The following is a 23,295-nucleotide window of genomic DNA, read 5'->3' on the forward strand; positions in this document are numbered from 1 at the left end:
TTAAAAATTTCCCTGATATCAGCTTCCATCACTGTTATATCTTGATGAAATCTTTCCCCGTGCTGATCACAGAGATTTGGTGGAAAAAGTGGAGAATGTAAAAAGTGCCCCTTCAGTAAACTGGCACTCATTAGCTGATAAGCTTTCAGGATGTTATCCACCAGCTCAGTATAAACCTCTGCTCAGTGATTGCCAAGAAAATTCTGGAAAACCTGCTGCTGATTCAGTTGGCTTTAGTTTCCTTTTGAACTCATCCTCAAACATTTATTCACAGATTTCAGGACCAACAAAAAACACCTTCCTTAAATTTGGCCTCACTTGAGAATAAACATTTCTTAAATGCCAAAAAGAATCACTGCTTCTGTCCGGTCATCATTGTCGTCCAATACTTCAATGTGCCACACAAAAATGGTTTTCAGATGTGGAGCTGGCACGTGTTAAAGTTCAGGTGAAAGAATCCAAGCAGCAAAATGCTTGTTAACCAGGTTAACATCCTTCACTGCTGAATCCCAACAATATCCAACTGTTTATATTTTTATCAACAGTCATAATGTAAACAGTGAGTCACTGCACAGTAGTTTGAATAAGTTCAAGTTCCAGCAAACAACCAACAGCCTAATTACATCAGAGGACAGTTTGAAGTGGCTTTAAAACCTGACAAGGTTCTGTTGAAGGCACAAAACTGCTGCTTTCACTGATTAGTTAAAAATATTTATTTATACAGTAAGAACTGCCATTACATATTTCTGGAAATCTTGCTTTTATAAACAAATCCGATGATTGGCGGTGGAGTTCATACCTAACAGAGCTCAATACACTTCCCATTTAGGTAAATAATGAATATATTTCACATGCTGGTTTCCACCAGTGCTTTTATAATAAACGATCACTTAAAGTGGATGAACACTTTAAGCTGATTCTTGAGTGTGATCAGGAAACTAATATAAACATGCTGATTTATACTTACATTCCTGTAACAAAAATGGTCAACCTGGCATTTCCAGTGCAGGCTGTGACTCAAACAGAGTTGGTGACACTTGGCTTCACCACAGAGGCAGAAAAATCAGCAGATTGCAGCTTTGCTGACAGGAGATTAAAGGCTGAAGGAGCACGGCGAGCACCATCTGCATTTACATCACAGAGGAAGGCTTCACTGCCCCCACCCGATACTCACAGTTTATCTAGTGAGGCCTAAGGTGACAAAGTAGCAAACATGGTCCTGAAAATATGCAGTTCCTTGCTCCAAAATAGGAAACCATAAACATGTGTCAGGATCGGTTTCAATAGATGCACAACCTTGTTTGGCTTTTAACCACATGTGCATGGCAACCGAGTACGTTTCTGAAGCCATGTCAGAGCGCCTGATCTAAAATTGAATTGTATACCAAGATGAGACGATAATAGGAGAAGGTATACTACACCTTACAATCTACTTGCAATAAATTTAAGAGGCAGATGATTTTACATTCTGGTTCATCTGATTGCTTTTAAGCTCTTGCACTGTTAATATTCCCACATGGGCATTTGTATTGTGACTGCATTTGCATTCTCTGACACTCCCACTAGTGACAGATACTTATGAAGTCAAATGGGTAATTAGATAAAGTCTAGCTGCCCTTGTTCCAGCTGTCAGCTGTTTGGAAGGAAATGATGTGACAATCCTTTGTCAAAGTCCAGAAATAGAAGAGAACTGTGGTTATCTTCTCCATCTAAAGAAAGAAAGAAAAAAAAACGCAAGGTAGATGTTTTAGGTGTGCGGAAATGCTGAAACTCTGATAAACAGATGGATGGATGGATGGATGGACAGGTTGACTGGAATCATACTCACATTCTGAGACACTTGTCTTTTCCGCCACTGGCCACTCTCTGCCCATCAGGACTCCAGTCCACAGCGTAAACCTGCACGGATAAGACTTAAGGTAATTCAGGAACAGTAATCAGCATTTAGAAGGAAGTATTTATATCAAATTTCCTTCCCCCACCTCATCAGCATGACCTGGCAGGTCCATGTTGAGCTTCCCACTCTTAATATCCCACACTTTAAGCGTGCTGTCGCTGCTGCCGCTGACCAGCAGCCTGCTGTCTGCTGACCATGCTATTTGATACACTGATGCCACATGGCCACGCAGGGACATTAAGTACCTGTGGGCAAAAGGACACAACCAGGTAGAGTCATAATCTCTAAGATGTACATCTTTGGCTGTACAGCACCATCGCCTGGACAAAAGTTGTATTACTTGCAAATTAATTTATTATTCCTTGTGATGGTGATTCTCTTACTTTCCAGTGCGTCCGTCCCAGATTTTAACAGACTTATCAAAGGAGGCAGAAGCAAGAAGCCTGGTGTCTGGGGAGAAGAGCACTTCATTGACCAGAGCGCTGTGGCCCGTCATCCTGGCCAAAGGCTTTTTGTCTTGTGCAGGATTCCACAAGAACAAAGTGAAATCATCTGAGCCGGAAACCAAGCGCTCTGGAGCTGAGCCCTGCAGCAGAAGATAAAGGTCAGGGCGCTAAAACAGGGAGGAAGGACATGTGACTTTTTACAAATCTCAACAAAGGGTACCTACCCTGACTTTATTATATCTCTCTAAGGCTTTCTCCTTCAGCTCTTCCACTGGAGAGAAGAAGAAAAACTTGTTATATGAAAACAACCCCCTTTAACTTTGTGAGACCAGAAAGGTGACCGAACACACAGCAGCCATGCTAGCTGTATCTGTGCTGCCAAAACACTCTAATATCACACATTTTTTGCTACTAAAAAAACCTGTCTAAATGGTAAAATGTCAGACCGTGTGGTGCATATGTGACACTTTGTTTTCTGGAGTCAAACCTATTAAAAAGTAAATGCTAAAAAACCCCCAAAACAAAACAAAAACAAACAAAAACTCACCATACATGGCAATGATCAGTTACTAAAAATCAGAATGTTAAAGAACATGCAAGTGTTTTGGGTCTTACATGATCCAGTGAGATCCTGAGGGTTGACAGTGGCATTTGCGGGTTCAAAAGCTCCTGTACGCAGGACATGGTCAGTGCTGAGAGCCAGGGTGTTGACCCAGTGGGCGTGGCCCTGCAGAGTCCTGCATTGGACACCCTGCATCAAAGAGATTAAACTAAACACACGTTTCATCCAAACACTTCACGGATTTCTCTTTGCTCTTATCCTCATCCTCTCTGTGGCCATTAAGATTTTAGTGTCTCAGCCACACATGAACATGCTGTTAATAAGTCTAATCATAAAACCTTTCAACTAACCTGCACAAGGGCTCTCTAAGAGCAACAATTTTTTTATGTTAACAGTATGTATATACTTGAAATTTAATAACCAGCCATTTTGTTAGGTACACATGCTCAACTGCATGTTACCACAAATATCTCATCAACTTCACAGCAGAAGCTCAATGGGTTTAGGCATTTAGATGTGAAGTCATGGCCAGAACGACCTGCTGAAGTTAAAAACAAACATCATAAAGGGGAAGAAAGGTGAGTTTGAAGGTGGTCGTTGGCGCCAAATGAGCTGATATAAGTATTTCAGAAACTGCAGATCTGCTGGGATTTTCCCCACACAGCTGGCAGCAGCAGCTCTCTGGGTGAAAATGCCTTTCTGATGCCATAACATTTGTCTATATTAGCATTATTAGCCTACATTCTTTATGCACAAGGAACAAAAAACAAACAAAAGAAAAACAATAACTAAATAAAAACAGTGAACTGGATTACTCATGTTTCATGCACAAGAATACACACCAATATTGTTTAACATATTAATGAAAAAAAAAAAACAACCCATACCATATCACTCTTATAACCCTTTAAAACCATATATTTCACACACAAACTTACATCTTTTGCTCTCCACACTTTGACAGTCCTGTCCTGGGACGAAGTGTACAGAAGTCCATCTCCTCCCCATTTCACGCATGTCACTGATTGAGTGTGCCCAGTCAGGATCTTCTCACATCGTCCCAACACTGTGTCCCAGATACGTATTGAGCCGTCCTTAGAGCTGCTGGCCAAGTACCGACACTCTGGATTACTGAAAGGGATAAGAATAAAGACAACTATAAGACCACAAAGTTTAAGTTAGTCCAACATGATAATCAAATTATAATCAATACCTGCACAGTTGCAATGTAGTGACTTCACATTTAAGGGAAACTAACTTCTTGTGTCTGTAACTTTAAGGCATTTCTGAAACCTTGTGTTTATTTGTTTGCCAAAACTACTCTGACAATTACAGCACATTTCCAACACAGTATTGTTTTTCCAACAGCCTAAAAAACAGACACTCTCTCCATCCTGCTGTTGAATAAGTAGTTTAGATATATCTGAACATATATTGGCTGCCTGACTCAAAGGATGTGCCTCTTCCTGAATAACTTAAGAGTCCAAGTCTGATCTACAATATCATTTGTATAACTGTAAATTACAAAATGCTTTTAAATTAAGTTTGGCTTCTTATGAAACAGAATTCATGTGTTACAGTTTCATTTCACAGTGCAATATTTCAGTGGAGTGTTTCTGTAATTGCTATGCAACTAACTGCCATCTCTATAAACACATTCATACAGATTATCAGGCAAGGGAAGAGATTTTTGGTAGCTCAAGTCGTTTTGCTTTTATTTGTAGTCCAGCTGTAGTTCACAAATCACAGGATTTATCTGCATGCAGATCCATGTGAAGCGCAAAAGACTATTTTTTCCCTAAAAAACTCAATTTTTAGAAAGGAGTAAAAGTACTGTACATTTTTTAAAGTTTCGTATATAAAATGGGTCTGAATGAGAGGTCTGCAGTCAAATAACAGAGAAATTCAGGGAAGTGAAAAATAGATCGAGTGCTCACAGATGAAGAGGTTCCCAGCAGAGCCAAGTGATCCATTTGGTGTGTCCTGTCAAAGTCCTCCCTATCTGCGCACCAGTCACTGGATCCCACAGACATATCTAGAGAAAGAGAAAAATAGAAAGGTTTAATGAATGCATCTTTGAAACCTAATTATGGATCACATGTGTTTGTTTTTGAAGCACACCTGACTGTTCTTGCATCCTGAAGCCAGCTTCTTTCCATCAGGTGACCAGGCGATGCTCAATACCCAGTGTGTGTGTCCTAAAATGAACAATGGTGTATTAAAGCAATCAGTCACTTGAAGTTCAATGATTATCAGATCATGCTGCCTTGTAGATGTTATTTTATACCCCTGGATGTGTGGTGGGGCGTCTCAGTTGTCAAGTCCCAGAAGCGCACCGTGGTGTCACCTGAACCACTGGCCAGATATCTGAAATAAAAACAGACAAATGGATCAATGTTTAAATCTAATTAGAGGTGTGATGTCACAACATAATTCCATTTTCATATACTGTTACACAACTCCAACCCAAAAGGTACAAGAGATTATGACAAACTGGCAGAGAAAAGCTGACATCTGTTCACTTTGTGTCAAAGGTACCCACTTGCCAGTGGGGCTGAAAGCGACTGAGATGACGGCCTCAGTGTGTCCCTGCAGTGTGCTGGTGCAGCGTGTCACAGCCCGAACCCTGAACAGAGCTTGAGGCTGGTACACCACAGGCAGAACTTGTTCGGTTTCAACCCCAAGAGCCTTAACGCATGTCCCCAGGCTGGACACCACCTCCATCTCCCCTTGCACAAAGAATGCCAGCGGGACTGGCTCCTCCTAGAGTGGATGACAGCAGGAAAAAAAAGAAAAGAAAAAGCATGTTTACTAGATATTCAATTCAAAATTGATATCATGACCATCATATTTGATTATTTCAATCTGGGCTATACATTTACACAAAACACTGTATACTTATGCTGTATAATTACCTTCTGAAGCAATGCATTGCAGACGAGCTGTAGTTTGTCTTGGGTAATGTCTAAAGGCACATCGAAAGGTGAACCCAGAATCTCCCCATTCTCGTCCTGAAACTGTATCAAAAGCCGCTCCACGTCCTCACTCGACATGTCTGCTTCAGGTCCACCTGTTAAGAGACCATATTTTAAAAATGTTTAACATTTCTACAAAAATACAATAACATTTCAGAAGAAATACCAAATGCAGATAGACAACGCGCAAACAATGTTTCAAAATGTGGAAGTCTTAGTGGTGCTGCATTACTAACATACACTGATATCGCTGTGCATCGCCCTAAACGTAGTTTAATTACAAAGCACTCCTCAGTTTTTCAGCTAGCTAAAGTCAACGAGACAATGTCTAACATCAGTTCATTCAAGCTAATTTAAACAAACGAAGCAACAGGGAGCATGTTGCAGAGCCATTTAAAAAAGTTATTACGAAAACTTCAACTGAATTGTCCTACCTGAATATTTGCTTTGGTTTACTGTTTTGCTAGCTGACTACAGTCTGTCAAGCTAACCGAGCTAGCTTGCCGTTAGCCAACAGTTTAACAATCTATATCCTTTCATAGCCGAGCCCAGGCCAGTACGATAACTGTAACTTGTTTGGACAACTGCGTCCGGGTTTATACGACATTACACTGTAAAATAACTGTGCTAAAGCCTTACCTTTAGAGCGGTAGCGGCGAGATAAAGATTCCCACGTGTGTACCACCACAGAGCCTTTAAATGAAAGATATGTAAAGAAGTCGTCGAAGATCACGTCAGTTAACGGGTTCACGCAATGAATTATGGGAAGTAGCCGTGCTACTTCCTTCTCCATAGACGGAGTCCAGTCATCTTTACTTTCATAACGTCTCTGTAAGATCGAGCTTTCTTAAATGTCCTATTTTATGAACTGGACAGGAAACTAATTTTCACAGGGGGGCATTTACTCAAATGTTCTCAAACTTTTTATTCCATATTTTATTCCATATTTATTTAGATATATAAAAAATGGATAGAAAAATATCCATATTTATTCAGTTTAAATAAATAAATAAATAAATAAATACATGAAAAAATATGCTTGCACCCTCACACCTTATGCATAATTACAACTATACACGTAGTGTAGACTCGGAGAAATGTAGCCAGGATTTGAGACAGTAGAAAAGCATCTGCGTGTTAAACTGCAAATGCAAAGCAGGAGACAAACAGGAGAGACATTATCTCCAGGTGCAGAAGTGGATCAATGAACTCACCACACACTAAGGGAGCTGACTGTAAGTGCAGGATGTCCTCAACAGATTTCCATTTGTTGTACACTTTTCGAGTAGGCTCATGCTTTTAAAACTAGCTGCACAGTTTGATGAATGACCTCTTTTCAGTTTTGCAAGGCAAGATGGGTACCTCCCAAATTCTGACCTGAATAAGACTATCCAAAGACTGTCCACTCACTGGCCTCCCAAGAAATGCTGGTTTACCATGGCAGTCAAATTGCAGAATCACTAAAGCAAGGTGATCCTAGTAGTTAAACTGAGCTTCCACTGTAATAACTTAAGAGAGATATGGGTGTTTCAGTTTTTCAGTACCAAACTATGTGAATTAGTGTAACTTATAGTTGGAAAAGTGTATCAGTATAATTCAGCTGGTGAGGCACATTATTATTATTATTATTATTATTATTATTATTATTATTATTATTATTATTATTAATACTAATAATAATATATTTATGATGTGACTCTTCTGTATCCAAAGTTGTGCTGCTGGATTGAGATCTGGTGGCTGTGGAGGCCTTTTGAGTACACTGAACTCATCATCAAGTTCAAGAAACCAGTCTGACTTTCCAATTTTGGTCAGGCTGTGCAAACTGCAGCTTTAGTTTTCCAGTGTGGTCTTCTGCTGCTGTAGCCTGTCTGTTTCAAGATTTGACGTGTGTTCAGAGATGCTATTATGTATACATTGGTTTTAACTAGGGTTTGTTGTTTGTTTTTTTTTAATTACTAGTTTCTGGTCATTCTCCTCTGACATCTGCCATCAACAAGACATTTTCACACAAACAATTGCTGCTCACTGGATATTTTCTCTTGTCTGGACCATTTTCTGTAAACCCTAGAGAAGGTTTTGTGGGAAAATTGCACTAGATAAATATTTTTGGACAGACTATCAGCAAGTCTTGCACCAACAATCATGCCACATTCGAAGTCACTTAAATCACCTTTCCTCTCCATTCTGATGATCAGTTTGAAATTCAAAAGGCTATCTTGATTAATTCCACATGCCTAAATGCACTGAGTTGCTGCCTTGTGATTGGCTTATTAGATACTAAGAGAAACTTAGCAGAGCTTATCCAATTTTACTACCTATGATGTATATATAAAATCTTTAATAACACTCAGATGGCATAAATGGGTATCCTACAGTTCTATATGTTATCTATCAATGCAGAGAGTAGACAGTTCCATGTTTTCTTTGGAGTACACTCGGGACAATATCACCATAATCAGTGTTGTGCTTATTACTATTGCTTTGTTGGTTAAAGCAAATTTGACTTTGCATATGAGTTAGTGCAAAATAATGCGATCACTCTCAGATTACAAGCCTCCAGGCCTTTAATCACTGATAATTAAAGTGACCCACTGCCCATCTTTTTTCACTGATTAGTCACACATCCATATCCTGAAAACATACTGGATCTTTTTAAATAAACAAATTCACAAAAAATATTTAGTTTGTCTTGCAGTATATTTTTAGTGTGCTGATACGATTCATGTATGCAGTGTGGGAGATATAACATATTTTCATCAAGAGGAAAACAGACAACCTGCATTTACATTTTAAAGATAATCCACTGCGATGACACATACATTTTCCCAGGATGATATTTTTCTGTGTCATGTTTAGGGATGGGTACCGGTTCTGACATAAACGGTAGTAACCAGACCGAAAAGCAGCGCACATTTCGGTGCTTTATATGCAAACTCAACAGCCTGCAACAAGTGCTTTAAGCTGATACTGTGATACTGTCAAAGAAGGTAACACCTCAAATCCGATGAAACACCTGGCGACGCATAGCGTTTTTTTTTTAAAAGGTGAGAAATGCACTGTATTTGATAGCTTGCTGAGAGACCTCACACCGTGCACATCTACTGCGGGTGGGTTGCTAGTTATCGGACCCGGAGTTAGCAACATCCCCCAAAAACCCGAAGAATAGAGTCCTGGCCCCTAGCCCTGCCAGTGTAGCAGAAATGATGATGGATGATGATGCAGCAGCAGCAGCCGTTCTTCTCTGCGTGAGTAGCTTAATGTTGTTTGTGTGTAATTTACGTTGAGTAGGTTAACCACGTTATTACATTAATGCATGTAAGGTGAACTAGCAAACATCATCATAGCTACATGCGGCTGTCTCCTTGTTTGATGGCAGATACTCCCTTCACCCTGGACAAAAAGGCTAAAATGACCAAAGAAAAAGTGGAAAACAGTTAAACATGAGAGGTTTTTAGACAAAGTTTGTGTTTTTTCCATTGTTTAAGCACTGCTTCCAGCCAAGAGTGATACCATAAATCCCCTATAGCTGCAGAAAAGACTAACATTGTTATCTTTTTACAAAAAAACAGCTGAACATGGGAGGTTTTTGGACCAATTTTGTGTTCTCCATTCTTTAAGCACCGGTTTGAGCACCGTTTAAGCACCGGCACCGTTTCAAAAGTACCGGTTTGGCACCGGTATCGGATAAAACCTAAACGATACCCATCCCTAGTCATGTTCCTCTCTAAGATTCTCATATTCAACAGTTTCTGCAGACAACCCATTGCAAGAAATTTCAGTTGCAGGGTGCATGTTTCTTCACTGAGACAGCACATATAAAACAAAAGAGCACACTCTTCTACACAATGATGTTTTCCACCTTTTGTATTAATCTGCACTGGCTACTATGAGCTGCCAAAACAAAAAACTTTGAAACAAAACTCAAATGCAGTTTCTGTTTTCAAGCTGCTGTGCAGTTTGACATGTGTTCTCCGTATATCTGCTCTAACAGGGTCTGTGGATAGACTGAGGCTACTCATTAAAGTTTTTTTTTTTTATTAGAGATCTTGTTTCAGCAAGAGTGAGCCTGAACCTTAAAGGCAAAGTAGGAAATAACAAACTGGAGTTAACATGATGACAAATTGTGGGGGCCAACATGAATGACAGAGTCTGCTCATCCAGTAGATTAAGGAGTTAACCTTGGGGCAATTTTATAGCCTGATTTAGATCTGTGTGACTTTGCAGCGGAGAGGAATAAGACGTGGCACTGCAGAGAATCTGTTGTTATTTGTTGACTCCATTGATATCCTCGGGAACCAGGCCTTCCATGACAGCACGCTTAGACTCCAGGATCTGTAAGAACCAAAGAGAGAGCAAAATAAAGCACACTGCCATGCTTGCTTCCTTCTCCAAACACAGCATGCACTCAGTAATCTCTTATGTAGGTACACCTGTATTAACAAAATTCTACATTTAAATAGTCTTTCGTGGATGCATTAAATTGTATGTTTAAGAGTTTAAAAAAAATATCTAACTATAAAACTACAGATATGATAGTGAAGCAGTTACCTGGAAGCTATCACTGAGGCCAGTGATGCTTTGCATGTTTGTGCTGTAGTACCCCAAAACGTACTGTCCACCTAACAGAGGAATCTGACCTTTATCCACAGAAATCTGCAACAACACATATGTGCATGTTAATGAATAATGCATTCATAAAGAATCTGTTAATATGACATAAACGCTGCACTTCTACTTTACCTGTATGACTTCATTTATCTCTGGCAGTTCATTTTCTCGAACCCACACAAAGGTTTCATAGTCAGACGCAGTCTTAAATCCCACCTGAAGCGTAAGACAGTCAGTCCAAATCCACACAATTATAATATATAAGGTTTAAATGATTTATTTATTGATTTTTGTTGTTTTTACATGAGTCCTAGTACCTTGTACAGGCCAATCCAGTCCCACGTAGAAGACATAAAGTCCTCCAGGACAGAGTAGGTCAAAAGTGCATCCTGGCCTGCGCTCCATATGCCCACAGGAGACACTCGCACCAGTGGTGTGTCAAAGACTTTTCTCAGCTGCGGGAAAGATAAGAGAAAAGAAAATATTTTTAAAGAACATTTGAAAAAGCAGAGGTCTATGCAGTGCATCTGCTCTCACCTCCAGGCTGAAGGTTGCAATGACAGGCTTGTGGTCACTGACTCCATAGCTCATGTCACTGGTGTATTTATCCTGGGTGACCAGGACTGGATACTCATCCTGTTCTTCATCTGTGGAAGTTGATGCCTTCTCATCATCTTCCTCTGATGGCAGGGGCTTGGGTTTGATGCGCCAGAGGATCCGGTCTGTCCATGCCGGCTTCCTCTTCTTTCCACTGAGAATAGAATAGAAGAACAGAATAAAATAGTTCTTTATTGTCATTGTATATCTACATCGAAATTATGGGTGCGCCACGCCGAGCATAATGAACATGGCTGTTGATTTTACAACTTCTATCTAAAAAAAAATTTTTTCTCTATTGCTTACCCTTTAACACATTTACATTTGTCTATCCATACAAATCTACATACTAATTCTTATGAAAAAACAAGTGCTGTTAAAGAATGCAAACCAAACACATACACATGCAGTACAAGGCTATACCTATAGTGTAGCATGCGTATGAGAAATGATGTAGGTTACATGCTAAGTAGCAGATAGTACCATTAACAGGGTATTACAGCTTATGCACACACTAATTTGCTGTGAAAAGCAAAATGTGGATTACACCGGAACAAAAAGAGGAAGGAGTGCAAACAGTGGGGTGCTGGGTGCAGAAGGGAGTTCTGGTCTAATGAATATGCAGAACATGTCTGCCATTTATCAGTCATATTATGCTTACAAAACCCATTTGAATCCTGTTGCTTATGCCAGTGTCTCCATACACTTTGTGAATGTGGGTTATATCTAAGTAACCCTCAAGGTGCCTATCCTATACACAGGACCGAGACACCCACCTAGGCAGATCTAGCATCCAGAACCAGGTCCCCAACCATTCAGAGAGGAGCACCCAGGTGAGAGACGTGAGGAGCAAGAAGAGGGTGGTGCCACAGAGCTGCAGGGGCCTTGTTTGTGTCAAGAATGGATATGAGTCGGAGAAAGAGCTGCTACCTTGTTCATCTATAAATCAGGTTTATAGATGCCATGGCTGCTTTGAGCTTCCATTTAGCGTTTTGCTACAACTAAAGATGTGGTGGCAAAAGCTGATAAAGGAATGTGGGGGATGCAAAACACAAAATAATTCTTACTTTAAACCCAACCATGTCTTTGGAGTGCTGTGCAAAATTAAAATGGAAACGAAGACACAAATAAGGCTTACAAAATTTGCCGATCATGTGTGTATAATACAGATTTTTTAGCATGTTACCTGGTGTCATAGGTGTCGGCGTTACGGTCAAACTTGTAGGTGGGTTTAAAATTTAACGGTCCCTCCTCAAATTCCTGCAGGAAAGCTTCCTTCTTCTTCATCATGATGAGCTGCAGGAAAATGAAAATAATGAGCAAGCGTGTGTTATTATGTGTGTGTGTGTCCTCACACTAGTACAATACCTGGTCTTTGCCCCACAGCAAATTTAGCCGGCCGCTGTTGATGGATGAGCGGAGAAAGTGCAAACCGTGATCTGCGATGCGGAAGTTCAGATCACCAAACCAGAACACCACCCTGTGAAAAAGCCGCAGAGCCACATTTTACTTGCACAGCAGCCCATGTTGCGTATATGCATAGTATTTGTGTGCCTCTGTGAAGGAATCCTGACTTGTGGTCCCGGATTTGTGGGGTGTCATAGATGTCAAAGTCTTGCGTCTCCAGTATGTACTCAAACTCGTCAACGCGCTGCAAAGCGTTGTTCATGTGAGCAGCTAGGTGGCAGTTGAGGAAGCAAATCATGTGTCCATAGAAGGAAAAGCGCACAGACACTCCTCCTTTGTTACCCTAACACAGACACACACAGGAGAACAAATACAGTCTGTGAAGAAGACTAATTATAAAAAAAGTATCTCTTTTAACTTGGATTATGGATTAGACACAAGTTTTCTATCCCAGTGTTCTGACTGCTTTCAGTGTTCTTTGTTTGTGATTTCTTTCTGTCAAAGCTGCTGCACATTTCACTAAACAAACACAATGGACCTTTCATGGTGCGTTTAAACCCTACAGCATCTGATGCCAATGGGATTCCTGGTGTGCACACAGTGTGGTTGTCTACAAGGTTCAGGGATAACCAGAGCTCCCATTCTAATTTCCTACCCAGTAGCCAAACACGCCGGTCCGAGTGTAGGTGGTCTGGATGTTTCTGATGTAGGGAAGATGAATCTGTTTGGCAAACAGCAGCAACAGCAAACCCTGCATCCTCACTGACATGACCTAGACACAGATGGAGACAGTAAGATTGTATTAAAGTCAAAGTCAAAGTCCAAATTATTTATATAGCACATTTAAAACAACAACTGTTGACCAAGGTGCTGTACAATTAGGATAATTAAAAGAAATAAAAACATAGGGAGATACGATAAGAGTTAAGAAAAAGAATCATAAAATTATTAAATGTTGTAGATTATGCAGCGTTTCTTTTCTTTTTCTTTTCCTCTTTGAATCTCAAACAGTTTAACTGCAACAGCATAAAAATGTATGTAATAATATATTTTATGTCTCTTTTATGGATGAAAGAAAAATACAGGAGACTAAAGAGACACATGAAGACAAATATTTCTCCTTTTCCTTCTTTTGTCTTCTCCGACCTTGACAAAGCCTCTGGGTGCCAGTGAGTTCGTGAAGACATGGCTCCAGGAGTCTTCTGATATCAGATCTGTGATGAACCTCACTGGGGTGGCGTTTACCTCCTGAAGGCTAACACACAGAAAAATAAAAAGAGACAAGTAATGACAGCCTAATGTCTTTGATTCCACTCCTGTGATTCATTATGAATATATATATATATATATATATATATATATATATATATATATATATATATATAAAAATAGATTATTAGCAACATTTGAAACTCAACTGTCAAAAATGTTATTTCTTACCCAATCACATAGAGATCTGGAGGCGGCTGGGCATCTAGTTGGAGCAAAGAGGTGGCATCTTCAGAAGGCTCTGCTGTGGCCACATTCCAGGTCACAATGTGGATCCTTGTGAGAAAAAACTCCCAAATATTATTTACAACGCTACAAAGCTATACACTGTGCATGCTCAACAGTTTGTGTCCTCAAAAAGAGCAACACTTATACCATAAAAATACAAAAAAAAAACAAACCTTGATAACATTTACTTTTCCAAAATACACACTTTTGTAATCTTACAAGTTAAGTGGAACCCACTAAGAACCACAGATATTATTTTCACAAATACCACTTTAAGAGCCTATTGATCATTTCTGCACTTTTTGATATGAACTATATTAGTTGCTATGGTATGCCTGTTTCTTCATGATAAATCAAAGTTTGAAGTGATTTTTCTTTTACAAGCTTTTTAAAAGCCCAAAGTGTTAAAGTCAACCTGAATGCATCTGTGGGAATGAAGCGTCCACAGAGCTGAAATGCTTCTTCCAGCGTGCGTGACACCTCTTCACTGGCTTCGTCGTCAGAGCTCATGTCCTCGATGCAGGTCAGCAGCTGGGACAAACGCTGGCGAAGAATCGTCTTCGACTTTGAGCCCTGAGATGCCGAGCTGCTCGTGCTGTCCGAGCGCACACGTGGACTGTCTGTTAAAAGTTCCATCTTTGAAGTTATGCCTTAAAAAAGGGTCTTCCCAGTATATGTGACGTAGTAAAGTTCAGGAGGTTCTTCAGTGCACAGCAGTATTGAAAGTAACTACTTAAAATAAACATAAAGAAAGAGGGAAAATCCTACGGAAGACAGACCTTTGGCTTGACTTCTCCTCAGACTTCTGTGGTTGGGATAGTTGTAGCCATCTGATGCGAGAGGGCACCGGTCCCTTTGTCCACTCGACTGAGAGTAATATGAACTGATTCCTAGTTACTCAAATCTCTCTCTGCATGTGCTTCAGGCAGTTCTTCTTTAAAGTCCTCCAAAATAGCCAAGTTGAACAACTGAAACGCCGAGGGTGAAGGTTGCTGGTGGAGTCCTTTCTCTGGCAGAGTCTTGTGTGATCTGGCTCCGATGGAGCAGCGACTGACAAAGCAGTAGGGTTGACTCGGGAAAGCAGGCAAGAGTGAGTCAGATTTGGAGTATAATCGCAGGCAGGAGACAGGCATGTGAACTTGTGCGTGTGTTTTGCTGTGAGTGTGTGCAGCCAAATAAAGTGTAAGAGGAGGCTGATCCTCCATCAGTATTGCAAGACCTGGGCAAACCTTCAGCTTTTCTAAGAGGTTTATCACCGCTATTCTTCATCAGCGGAGCACATAGAACAATGCATGTGACCCACAATTACACCCATGCACTGGTGACGAGAGAAAATATCAGCTTTGGCTTCTTCTGGCGTAAATCTGGGCTCTTATTATATAGACAAAAGGTTATCTTTGTAAACTGGATAGAGGTCGGAGAGGAGTTACAAGCAGCTTTAGACTGACACACAGTTTTATGACAAAAACGCAAATCATTCTGATTATCAAGTGTTACAGCACACCTAATAGATGTGGAGCAAATTAAGCAATCATTAAGCAATCTGCAGCTGCGGCGCTTTTTGCCTAATACTTAAATGGATTAAAGATTTAAAAAGTGAGATAATTATTTAATTCCTAAAATTTTAACATCTAATTAGCCACTAAAACACTTTTCTTTGCAAAACGACTCAATTAGAAACCACTGGATATTTCCTTACACAGGACTTAAAATGATCCTGAACTAGACAAACAAGTTTTTACTTTTCTGAAGCTAAAAGTGAAACTCAATTTGCTATTAAATTCTAAAAAATAACATGCTGATTGTTGTGTGTTACTGAATAAGTGTATGTAGCTGAATGGTTTATTAATGGCTGTAAAGCAAAAATAATAAAATATTTGGATGCCTGTGGAAAATACGAAGAAATGGGGACAGGAATAAAGAAAAGTATTTATAATCCTTGGTGTCCCAATCCTCCCTTTCAGTTCATGTAACAGTGTCACATGCAAAGACTTAGGGCAAATTCTTTAGCAAGCAGAGGTGTTAAGTAGATAATCAAGGGGCCCACTGGTCAGAAATGATTAATAGAATACTATTTAAGTTTTCTCGCAGATCTATTAATACTCAGATCCAGCAGCCACAAGTTACTTATAAAGATTATGAAACTGATTATGAAATGCAAGCTGGGAGGGTTACTTTCTTTTGTTTTACTATCTCTACATGTGATCTGTGCTTTCCCTCACATTTATTTCCATCTCTGACTTTGTTCCTACCTACTTTGTATCCTTTCATTTACATTAGGAGACAAAGACAGAATTGTGCTGGTCTTACCTGCACTTGTCTGTTCCACCCCTGCCGGTGTTCATTTTCTCCCCTGTAGGCACACATACACACAGGCTTGGGAAAAATGTAAGCAAATAGAAATGCCATACGCTTTATCCTTACTACATTCAGTTTGCTGGGAGCATAGACCAGAGCCGGGCAAAAATAACTAAACAGACAAAGCCAAACCTGACAGGGATGCCCCGGAGTCATTTCTCAAATTGCTTTTTAATCACGTCTAATCATGGTTAGCCTCGGCCGTGTTAAAGTGACAGTGCCCTGAAGATCACATGTAAACACAGGAAGACTTGAGAGTCATTTTTGGACATATTTTAAATAAAACTTTATCAAAAATGCTGTAGAAATTATTTGACTTTTTAAAGCTAATTATAAATAGTGGGTGCAATGCATATTTGTTGCCGTTGGCTGCTCTGGCCTTTGAACTAGTTTTAAAGTAAGTAAAGAAAACAACAACAATGTCCTGGACTTGTGACTAGACTGTAACAGCAACACCTTGTCCTGTTTGTGTCAAAATTGTCTAATAACTGTGGCTTTGTTATGATAGCTTAGATTATTTGTTTTTCTGGGTTTCTTCCTCACCACCAACCCTTGCTGATGGCTGTGATTGGACACATTAAAATTAAATTCAACTGAATTTCATTTGGCCACCTGGGGGCAACAATGTGCACAACAAGCTGCACGCTAACATATTTGTTATGGCTAACACTCTTTTAGCAAAGTAGTTGATGGTAGTTCATATAGATATAGATATTAGTCTACTGTTAAACTGGCAATATGACTACCCACATAACATATGTAAGTCCAGTGTCTTTACATTTTATCTCTTTTATTGTTGTTGTGCTCTTAATTTAGATCCACAGCAAAATATGTAATTTCTTACCTAGCTAACTGTTTAGAACATTAGCCAAATTAGCTAGTGAGGTCAATTTCATCGTATATCAGTGTAGATATTAACCACAATAACAACTTGTCACAATATAATAATCGAGGCTATGACAATATGCAAATTTTTATCAAAGAAGAAAAAAATACAATTTAAAAGGCAGAAATTATTTAATTTAGTCTTCTATTCTAGTGTCAACTTTTGTTATCGATATTATTTAATTTTAATTATGCATCAATTAAGTTAGTTGTTTTTCACTGACAAGTTTTTTGTTCTTTATAACAATGTTACTAACTTCTGTTTTCTTTACCCTTATTATAAGCCCCTCCTTGAAAAAGTAACGAAGTCCTAACTTTGGTATTTTAAATTGACCAGTGATTGCAAGAGAAACAGATTGTTGTGCCGTATTCATACTTGCCAACTGCTAGTGTGCTGTAACAAAAACCCAAAAAACAAAAAACCCCACGCAAACAAGTTACTGAGATCGTTTTGCCTTATGAGAACAAAAGCATCCCTCTGTCTAACTAAACCATTACCTTTGTCTGTGTGTCTGTCTTGTGGTATCCGGAAAAGCAGTAGACGCTGTGTGCACAGATGACAGAGATGTCCAAAGGGAATCTGTTTTCCTGTGGTGAGGCTGGTTTGACTGTTTGATACTGTTTTTGGTTTCCTCACTTTGTTCTCAGCTGCTCCCCTCCTGGGTGCAAATTCCCACACACAGCCCACGCTGGACTTAAGCGTAACATCGGATCAAGCTATTATCCCAGGTTGGTTAACAACCCAGTGAGAAAGTGTTTATGAATAGACATGTCTGTTTATTGACATGGCATTTGCTTCACTAAAGCCTGCTTTGTATGAAACAATCCTTCATTTTCTTAACAGTATGGAATGTGAAAGGTGCTCTGCATTACACATTAAAATGCTACTTTATAAGGATTTTATTGACTGCGTAATGCTTTAATTACGGGGATTCATTCTGTTATTTTTGTGGTCTTGCAGGATGGTTGTGCATGATATAAATAAGCCATCTATAGGAAGAAAGAAGAAAGGTTATCAACAGAACAGACACAAAGATTAAAACAAACAAAATCACAACATAAAACTTGATTAATACTTTCTGATCTTTAGATTCAAGAACCAAAATAAATTTTTCATTCATATTTCAACTAGTAAGCTCAGTTTTCTTTTTACTGATAAGCTAAAATATCCTCAGTGGTTCATTAGTAAAGTCAAATATTCCCTCTCAAACATCCATACACTGTGTAGTTTCATCACCATCTAACAAAATATGTAGCAGCTCTCAGCCCCAGCCCATCCTCTGCCTCATAATCAGGATTTAAAGTAATCTTTGCCACAAAAAGCCTGATTAATTCTACCCTGCCTACAGTGTTTGTGTCTGTATGTGTGTGGTGTCTGCTGTCTGTGTGTTTTATAGGTCCACCAGGGGCACCAAAGAATAATATTCAAAAGTCATACTTTGTAGCTTTAATTAACATTTGATGATTTCAACAACTGTTTTGATTTATTTTGCCAAGGCAAGTCAATGTTCATTTTTTAGCTTATATTTGAACCGTTTTTTGACTGTCTGTCTGTCTGTCACTTTTCCCTTGCATTTAGGAAACATACATTGTCTTCCATGTTTAAATAATCTCACACCGATGACATCCATTAAAATAATTTTAAAAAAAGCATTCACATCAAACTTATGTACAGTTGCTTTGTTTCTTTTTATTTAGTTCTTTATGTCTCCAATGTACAGTAGTGTTATTAGAAGATAAAATGACAAAAAGGCACAAATTCACAATAAAAGAAAGAAAAACAGGAGACGAGTTAACAGGAGTGAGAGAGAGAGAGAAAGTAAGAGAGAGAAAGAGAGATTTAACGATTTAAAAACAGTTTGGGATTATTATGGAATCATTTGGTTTCATACTCTGATTATAAATCGAGGAATCTAACAACAGATAACTATGAGATTGTCTCTGTTAAACCACGTTCTCTCACAAGTTTGTAGGTTCAGACTTTTAAAAACATCAGTATCTGTTCTCAAACAACCACATATTTTTGTCCTTTCTCATGTGTAGCTTTAAGCTCCAACACTCCAGCACCCAGTTGAAGCTGCTCCGAAATGTAGAATAATTTCCCCTCGATTCCCCCACTGCTAACCACAGGAGGGCAAAGTCTAACTCGTGCCCCGGCGTCACGAAGGGCCGACGCCATCAGCTAATTATGTGGATCAATGAAGTGACCCAAGCTGCCGTTCCTTTGCAGAGAGAAGTCAGTGTAGTTCAGAGACTGACAACAGAGGTACAACATTCAGAACAAAAATATATATTTATACACTGTCCTGCCAATGAGATGTGGTACCTGTGAGGGAATAATGAAAGACAGGAAATAGTAAACAGGCTCTTTTCTTATTTTTTCCTCCAAATGTGAAGTGCTGCTTCACTTGAGCAGCCTAAACATCTATAACAATATGTAAGAATGCCTTTTTATGACTACAGTTGACAATATTCCTCAAAATGTCTTACCACTACTAAATTCAGCAACTAGAACTCAACATTTTCTGATCCTGTGGCCAGCGTGGGGTGTGTAATGCTGAGTAGATAGCGATTAATTAAGAGGATCAAGTGTTAAGAGGTGTGCTGTAGGCTTTGGCAGGACAGTCTGATCTATATATATGTGTTCATCTACAATAATTTATTTACTATTTACAAAGTCAGTACATACAGTACATCCACAAACCTCCATGAATCAGTTGGTAGCCCCATCACAGACACTGAGTGAGACACTTGATGGACACAGAGGTGCAGGGATTGAATATCCAGGGCCAGTGTTTTGGAGTCAAAGAGGAGGCAACAGAAAAATGTTTGCCACGATGGCCTTATTCAAGTAATCTGGCATATGCAAACATAAAAAGATCAAACATTATCCTTTTAAAATTTATAGTTCACAAGGTTGATAATGATCCTCAGAACAGTCCCTTTTAATAATTCATCAGTAATGTGTGTGCACATTAGATTAGGCTCAAAGACAATGCTCAAATGTCTGTCAATCATTTACCTTTCTTGTTAATTAGGGTTAGGGCTGAGCCAATTCAGCTCCACGTTTCCCTGTAAACTGAAAACCTGAATCTAACCAGATTCAGCGTAATAGTCCTTTAGATTAATGTAGCTTAACATGAGAGTAACTTCTGGAAGTCTTCCAGAAAACTTTTGCATTTTTAAGAATTTCTGCAAATAACTTATCCTAATTAAAGAGTCAATGGAAGAAATAATTCTTGCAATGCTTGGGACAGACGTCATTTTGACTGATGACAGTACTTGATCGATACCATGTTTATTTAGTAATTGCAAATGAAAAACCCAATAGTGAAATTGATATTTATACTACAAAATTCAGTAAGTATGCATTATTGTACTTTAGTAATGATTGTGCATAAACTACAAAAAATAGGCTTTATTTATCTATTATTTTAAAGTTTCTAAATTATTTTACATGAACTAATATTAGCTTGTTAGTGCAAAATGTCCATAATCATTTTCTTGTCTCGTTACCTGTTGCTTTCTCTTTAAGCTTTCCATACTGTTAAAACATGTGCAGGATGTGAAGTAGATGACAGGACGGAAGGAAGGCAAAGGAGGCCAAACAAACACCAGCAAGAAGAAAAACAAAATAGTGCCCGCTGTAGCTTAATTTGTTCCTTGTTTGTAACTAGGATCAACTTTCTACAAAGACACTCACTACCCTGCATGACACATTCACACTCATGCATACACCCAGAAAAATCCCCTCCAAAACAAAACACAAATTTAAATAGCAACCTTTAGATCCCACAAGAGAAATCAACCCATGCAAAGACAATAAACATGGAATTTAATGATGAGTAAGCAACTTGAGCCCTCTTGAGTTGAGGCGCTCCAGTTTACTAAAACTGCAATGACCAAGGAGAGACCAGTGTGTCATGATAGTTATTGCTATTGCTGGATAACACCATTTATCCACTGAAGATGACACAACGGATGACAAGGCAAGACCTGATGCAGAATGACAGCACAGGTCACCAACAGAAGAATAAAAAAAGACACAGGCCTACACTTGTTTATGACTGTTCCAGTTGTCTGCTCTATATTTTTTATTTTGCAGGGTGACACATTTTACCAGCACCCCTCTCAGCTTTTGCTCTCTCTGTATTTCTATTTATATGCATTACTCTATACTTATTCAGACACAATCTTCAATTACGGCAATTTCGAGCACCCCGAACAGCCAAATGAAACTGGGGAGGATCTGCTGAAAGAGGCATGAAAAATACAGCTGAAAAACTTGGTGACCTAGCAATGTTACAAAGACACACACCACTAAGCCCTGCCACAACCACACACACACACACACACACACACATATATATATATATATGCAAACACACATTCACAAAGCAGCAGAAAAGCTAATGAACTTGTCAACATCTTTACGGAGGCAAAAATCGTATCTGTTAGGTCAGATTTATAGCAGAGATAACACAAAACTCTTAGCACAATCCCAACCTTGCAGCTGGGATTTGTAGATTTGCAAATCGATTTCAATAAGAAAGGGAAACACTGCATGACACAAATGGAGAAAAGGAGATACAATGACAAAAAAAGAAGAAATTAAAGGATCAAACAAGCAACACAGCACTGAGCATACAGCTTGGCTTGATCTGGAAAAAAATAAACATCCACTCAGAAAATGTACTGAATCATTTTAAAAATCTTGTTTTTTTTTAATATATATATATATATATATATATATGTATATACACATATATATGTACTTCAGTACAATTATTCAACTCTCCGATATACTTTATATATACACTACTGGGATATCCTAAATAGAAATAAATCCTAAATTGCAGAGATAAATGACACTATTCTCTGTAGTTTAGAACAATTTAGACAGAAAGAGAGGACTGACTGACAAGATCTATAATTTTGCTACTGGAGGCCTCAGAGCAATTAACATGGGGACACTAGATCAAAAAAAGAAACCAAAAGTACAGATGAGTGTGAGAGGAGGGAAGGACGGAGAACATCAGCTGAAAACTGGAAGTTTACTGGGTCCAGGTCCCTGAAACCAAATTGGACTGCAAGAGGTGGGCTTTGGACCGGCCGGTCGGATGTTGCGTCAGTTGAGACAAAAGGAGGATGTGAATCCGCTGGTGTCTGGATATTCTGATCTAAAAGAGAAGACAGAAAGACAGTCATCACTTACATTGTCTGCTTTTTTTAATTGCCTAAAAAACAATTAATTTCCTTGATTTGCAGAGGTGGGACCAAGTCATTGTTTTGCAAGTCTCAAGTAAGTCTCAAGTCTTTATCCTCAAGTCACAAGTCAAGTCTCAAGTAATGTCAGGCAAGTCAGAGTCAAGTCTCAAGTCACTGGTGTAAAAGTCCGAGTAAAGTCACAAGTCTGAAACTTTGAATTTCAAGTCCTTTTGAGTCTTTAAAAAAAAAAAAGAAGTTGTTCCATCTCTGTCTGTGATTCTGTGATTCTCTTCTTGCATGTTTTGCATATTGCATTTCGGTTTTGTGTTGACTACTTCATAATTTATGTACCTGAAAAAAAATAACTCCTTGCAGCATTTTTGAGCGTTTTTTTTTTTCCTTCTTAAAAAAAATCTGGTTAATTTGATTGGCTGTGCTACAGCTCATGCACACATACGTATGGAGTGTGGTTTGAATAAATGAATGAATGAACTGAATTAATGGCGCACACTTTCTACATAATATGCGTGTTAAATTTTAGATTTGGGGTGAAATATCAAGCCTTTTCAAGTAAACCGGTTCAAGTCCAATTCAAGTCCCAGGTCACTGGTGTAAAAGTCCAAGTCAAGTCACAAGTCTTACAACATTTTTTCAAGTCAAGTCTAAAGTCATAAAAGTAATGACTCGAGTCTGACTCAAGTCCAAGTCATGTGACTGGAGTCCACACCTCTGCTTTATTGTTTATTGCATGCTAAAATAAATTGCATGCAGTTAGTGGCATGCTAAAAGCATACTATTTAGTTAGCATGTAACTAAATATATATGTAAATTTAGTTGGATGCTTTTCTCAAA

The 23,295-nt window shown here is 38.9% G+C and overlaps 2 protein-coding genes across 4 annotated transcripts; both read right to left on the reverse strand.

Moving 5' to 3' along the window:
* Positions 1–781: 781 nt before the first annotated feature.
* On the reverse strand, positions 782–6,673 carry nle1 (notchless homolog 1 (Drosophila)). Its single transcript, XM_085363783.1, has 13 exons — positions 6,520–6,673; positions 5,821–5,975; positions 5,448–5,668; positions 5,193–5,272; positions 5,027–5,103; positions 4,843–4,940; positions 3,844–4,036; positions 2,959–3,094; positions 2,568–2,614; positions 2,281–2,483; positions 1,983–2,142; positions 1,829–1,899; positions 782–1,709 (listed from the first exon to the last, which is right to left on the reverse strand). Exons 1-13 carry the CDS (start codon positions 6,671–6,673, stop codon positions 1,697–1,699), a joined length of 1,608 nt encoding a protein of 535 aa, XP_085219909.1. The 3' UTR covers positions 782–1,696.
* Positions 6,674–10,146: 3,473 nt separating this feature from the next.
* Positions 10,147–14,628, reverse strand: inpp5kb (inositol polyphosphate-5-phosphatase Kb). Of its 3 annotated transcripts, XM_085363784.1 has the most exons (14): positions 14,408–14,628; positions 13,936–14,040; positions 13,642–13,750; positions 13,151–13,267; positions 12,663–12,838; positions 12,457–12,568; positions 12,275–12,384; positions 12,156–12,182; positions 11,865–11,972; positions 11,029–11,242; positions 10,809–10,946; positions 10,624–10,707; positions 10,432–10,536; positions 10,147–10,215 (listed from the first exon to the last, which is right to left on the reverse strand). In XM_085363784.1, exons 1-14 carry the CDS (start codon positions 14,626–14,628, stop codon positions 10,147–10,149), a joined length of 1,695 nt encoding a protein of 564 aa, XP_085219910.1. The 3 variants fall into 3 exon arrangements, with proteins under 3 accessions (XP_085219910.1, XP_085219911.1, XP_085219912.1); XM_085363785.1 differs by lacking the exon at positions 11,865–11,972; XM_085363786.1 differs by lacking the exons at positions 11,865–11,972; positions 12,156–12,182.
* Positions 14,629–23,295: the final 8,667 nt, after the last annotated feature.

This window comes from Diplotaxodon limnothrissa, linkage group LG10 (assembly GCF_057381915.1).
Source record: "Diplotaxodon limnothrissa isolate DT_005_m linkage group LG10, D_limnothrissa_male_GT1.1, whole genome shotgun sequence".
NCBI classification, from domain to species: domain Eukaryota; kingdom Metazoa; phylum Chordata; class Actinopteri; order Cichliformes; family Cichlidae; genus Diplotaxodon; species Diplotaxodon limnothrissa.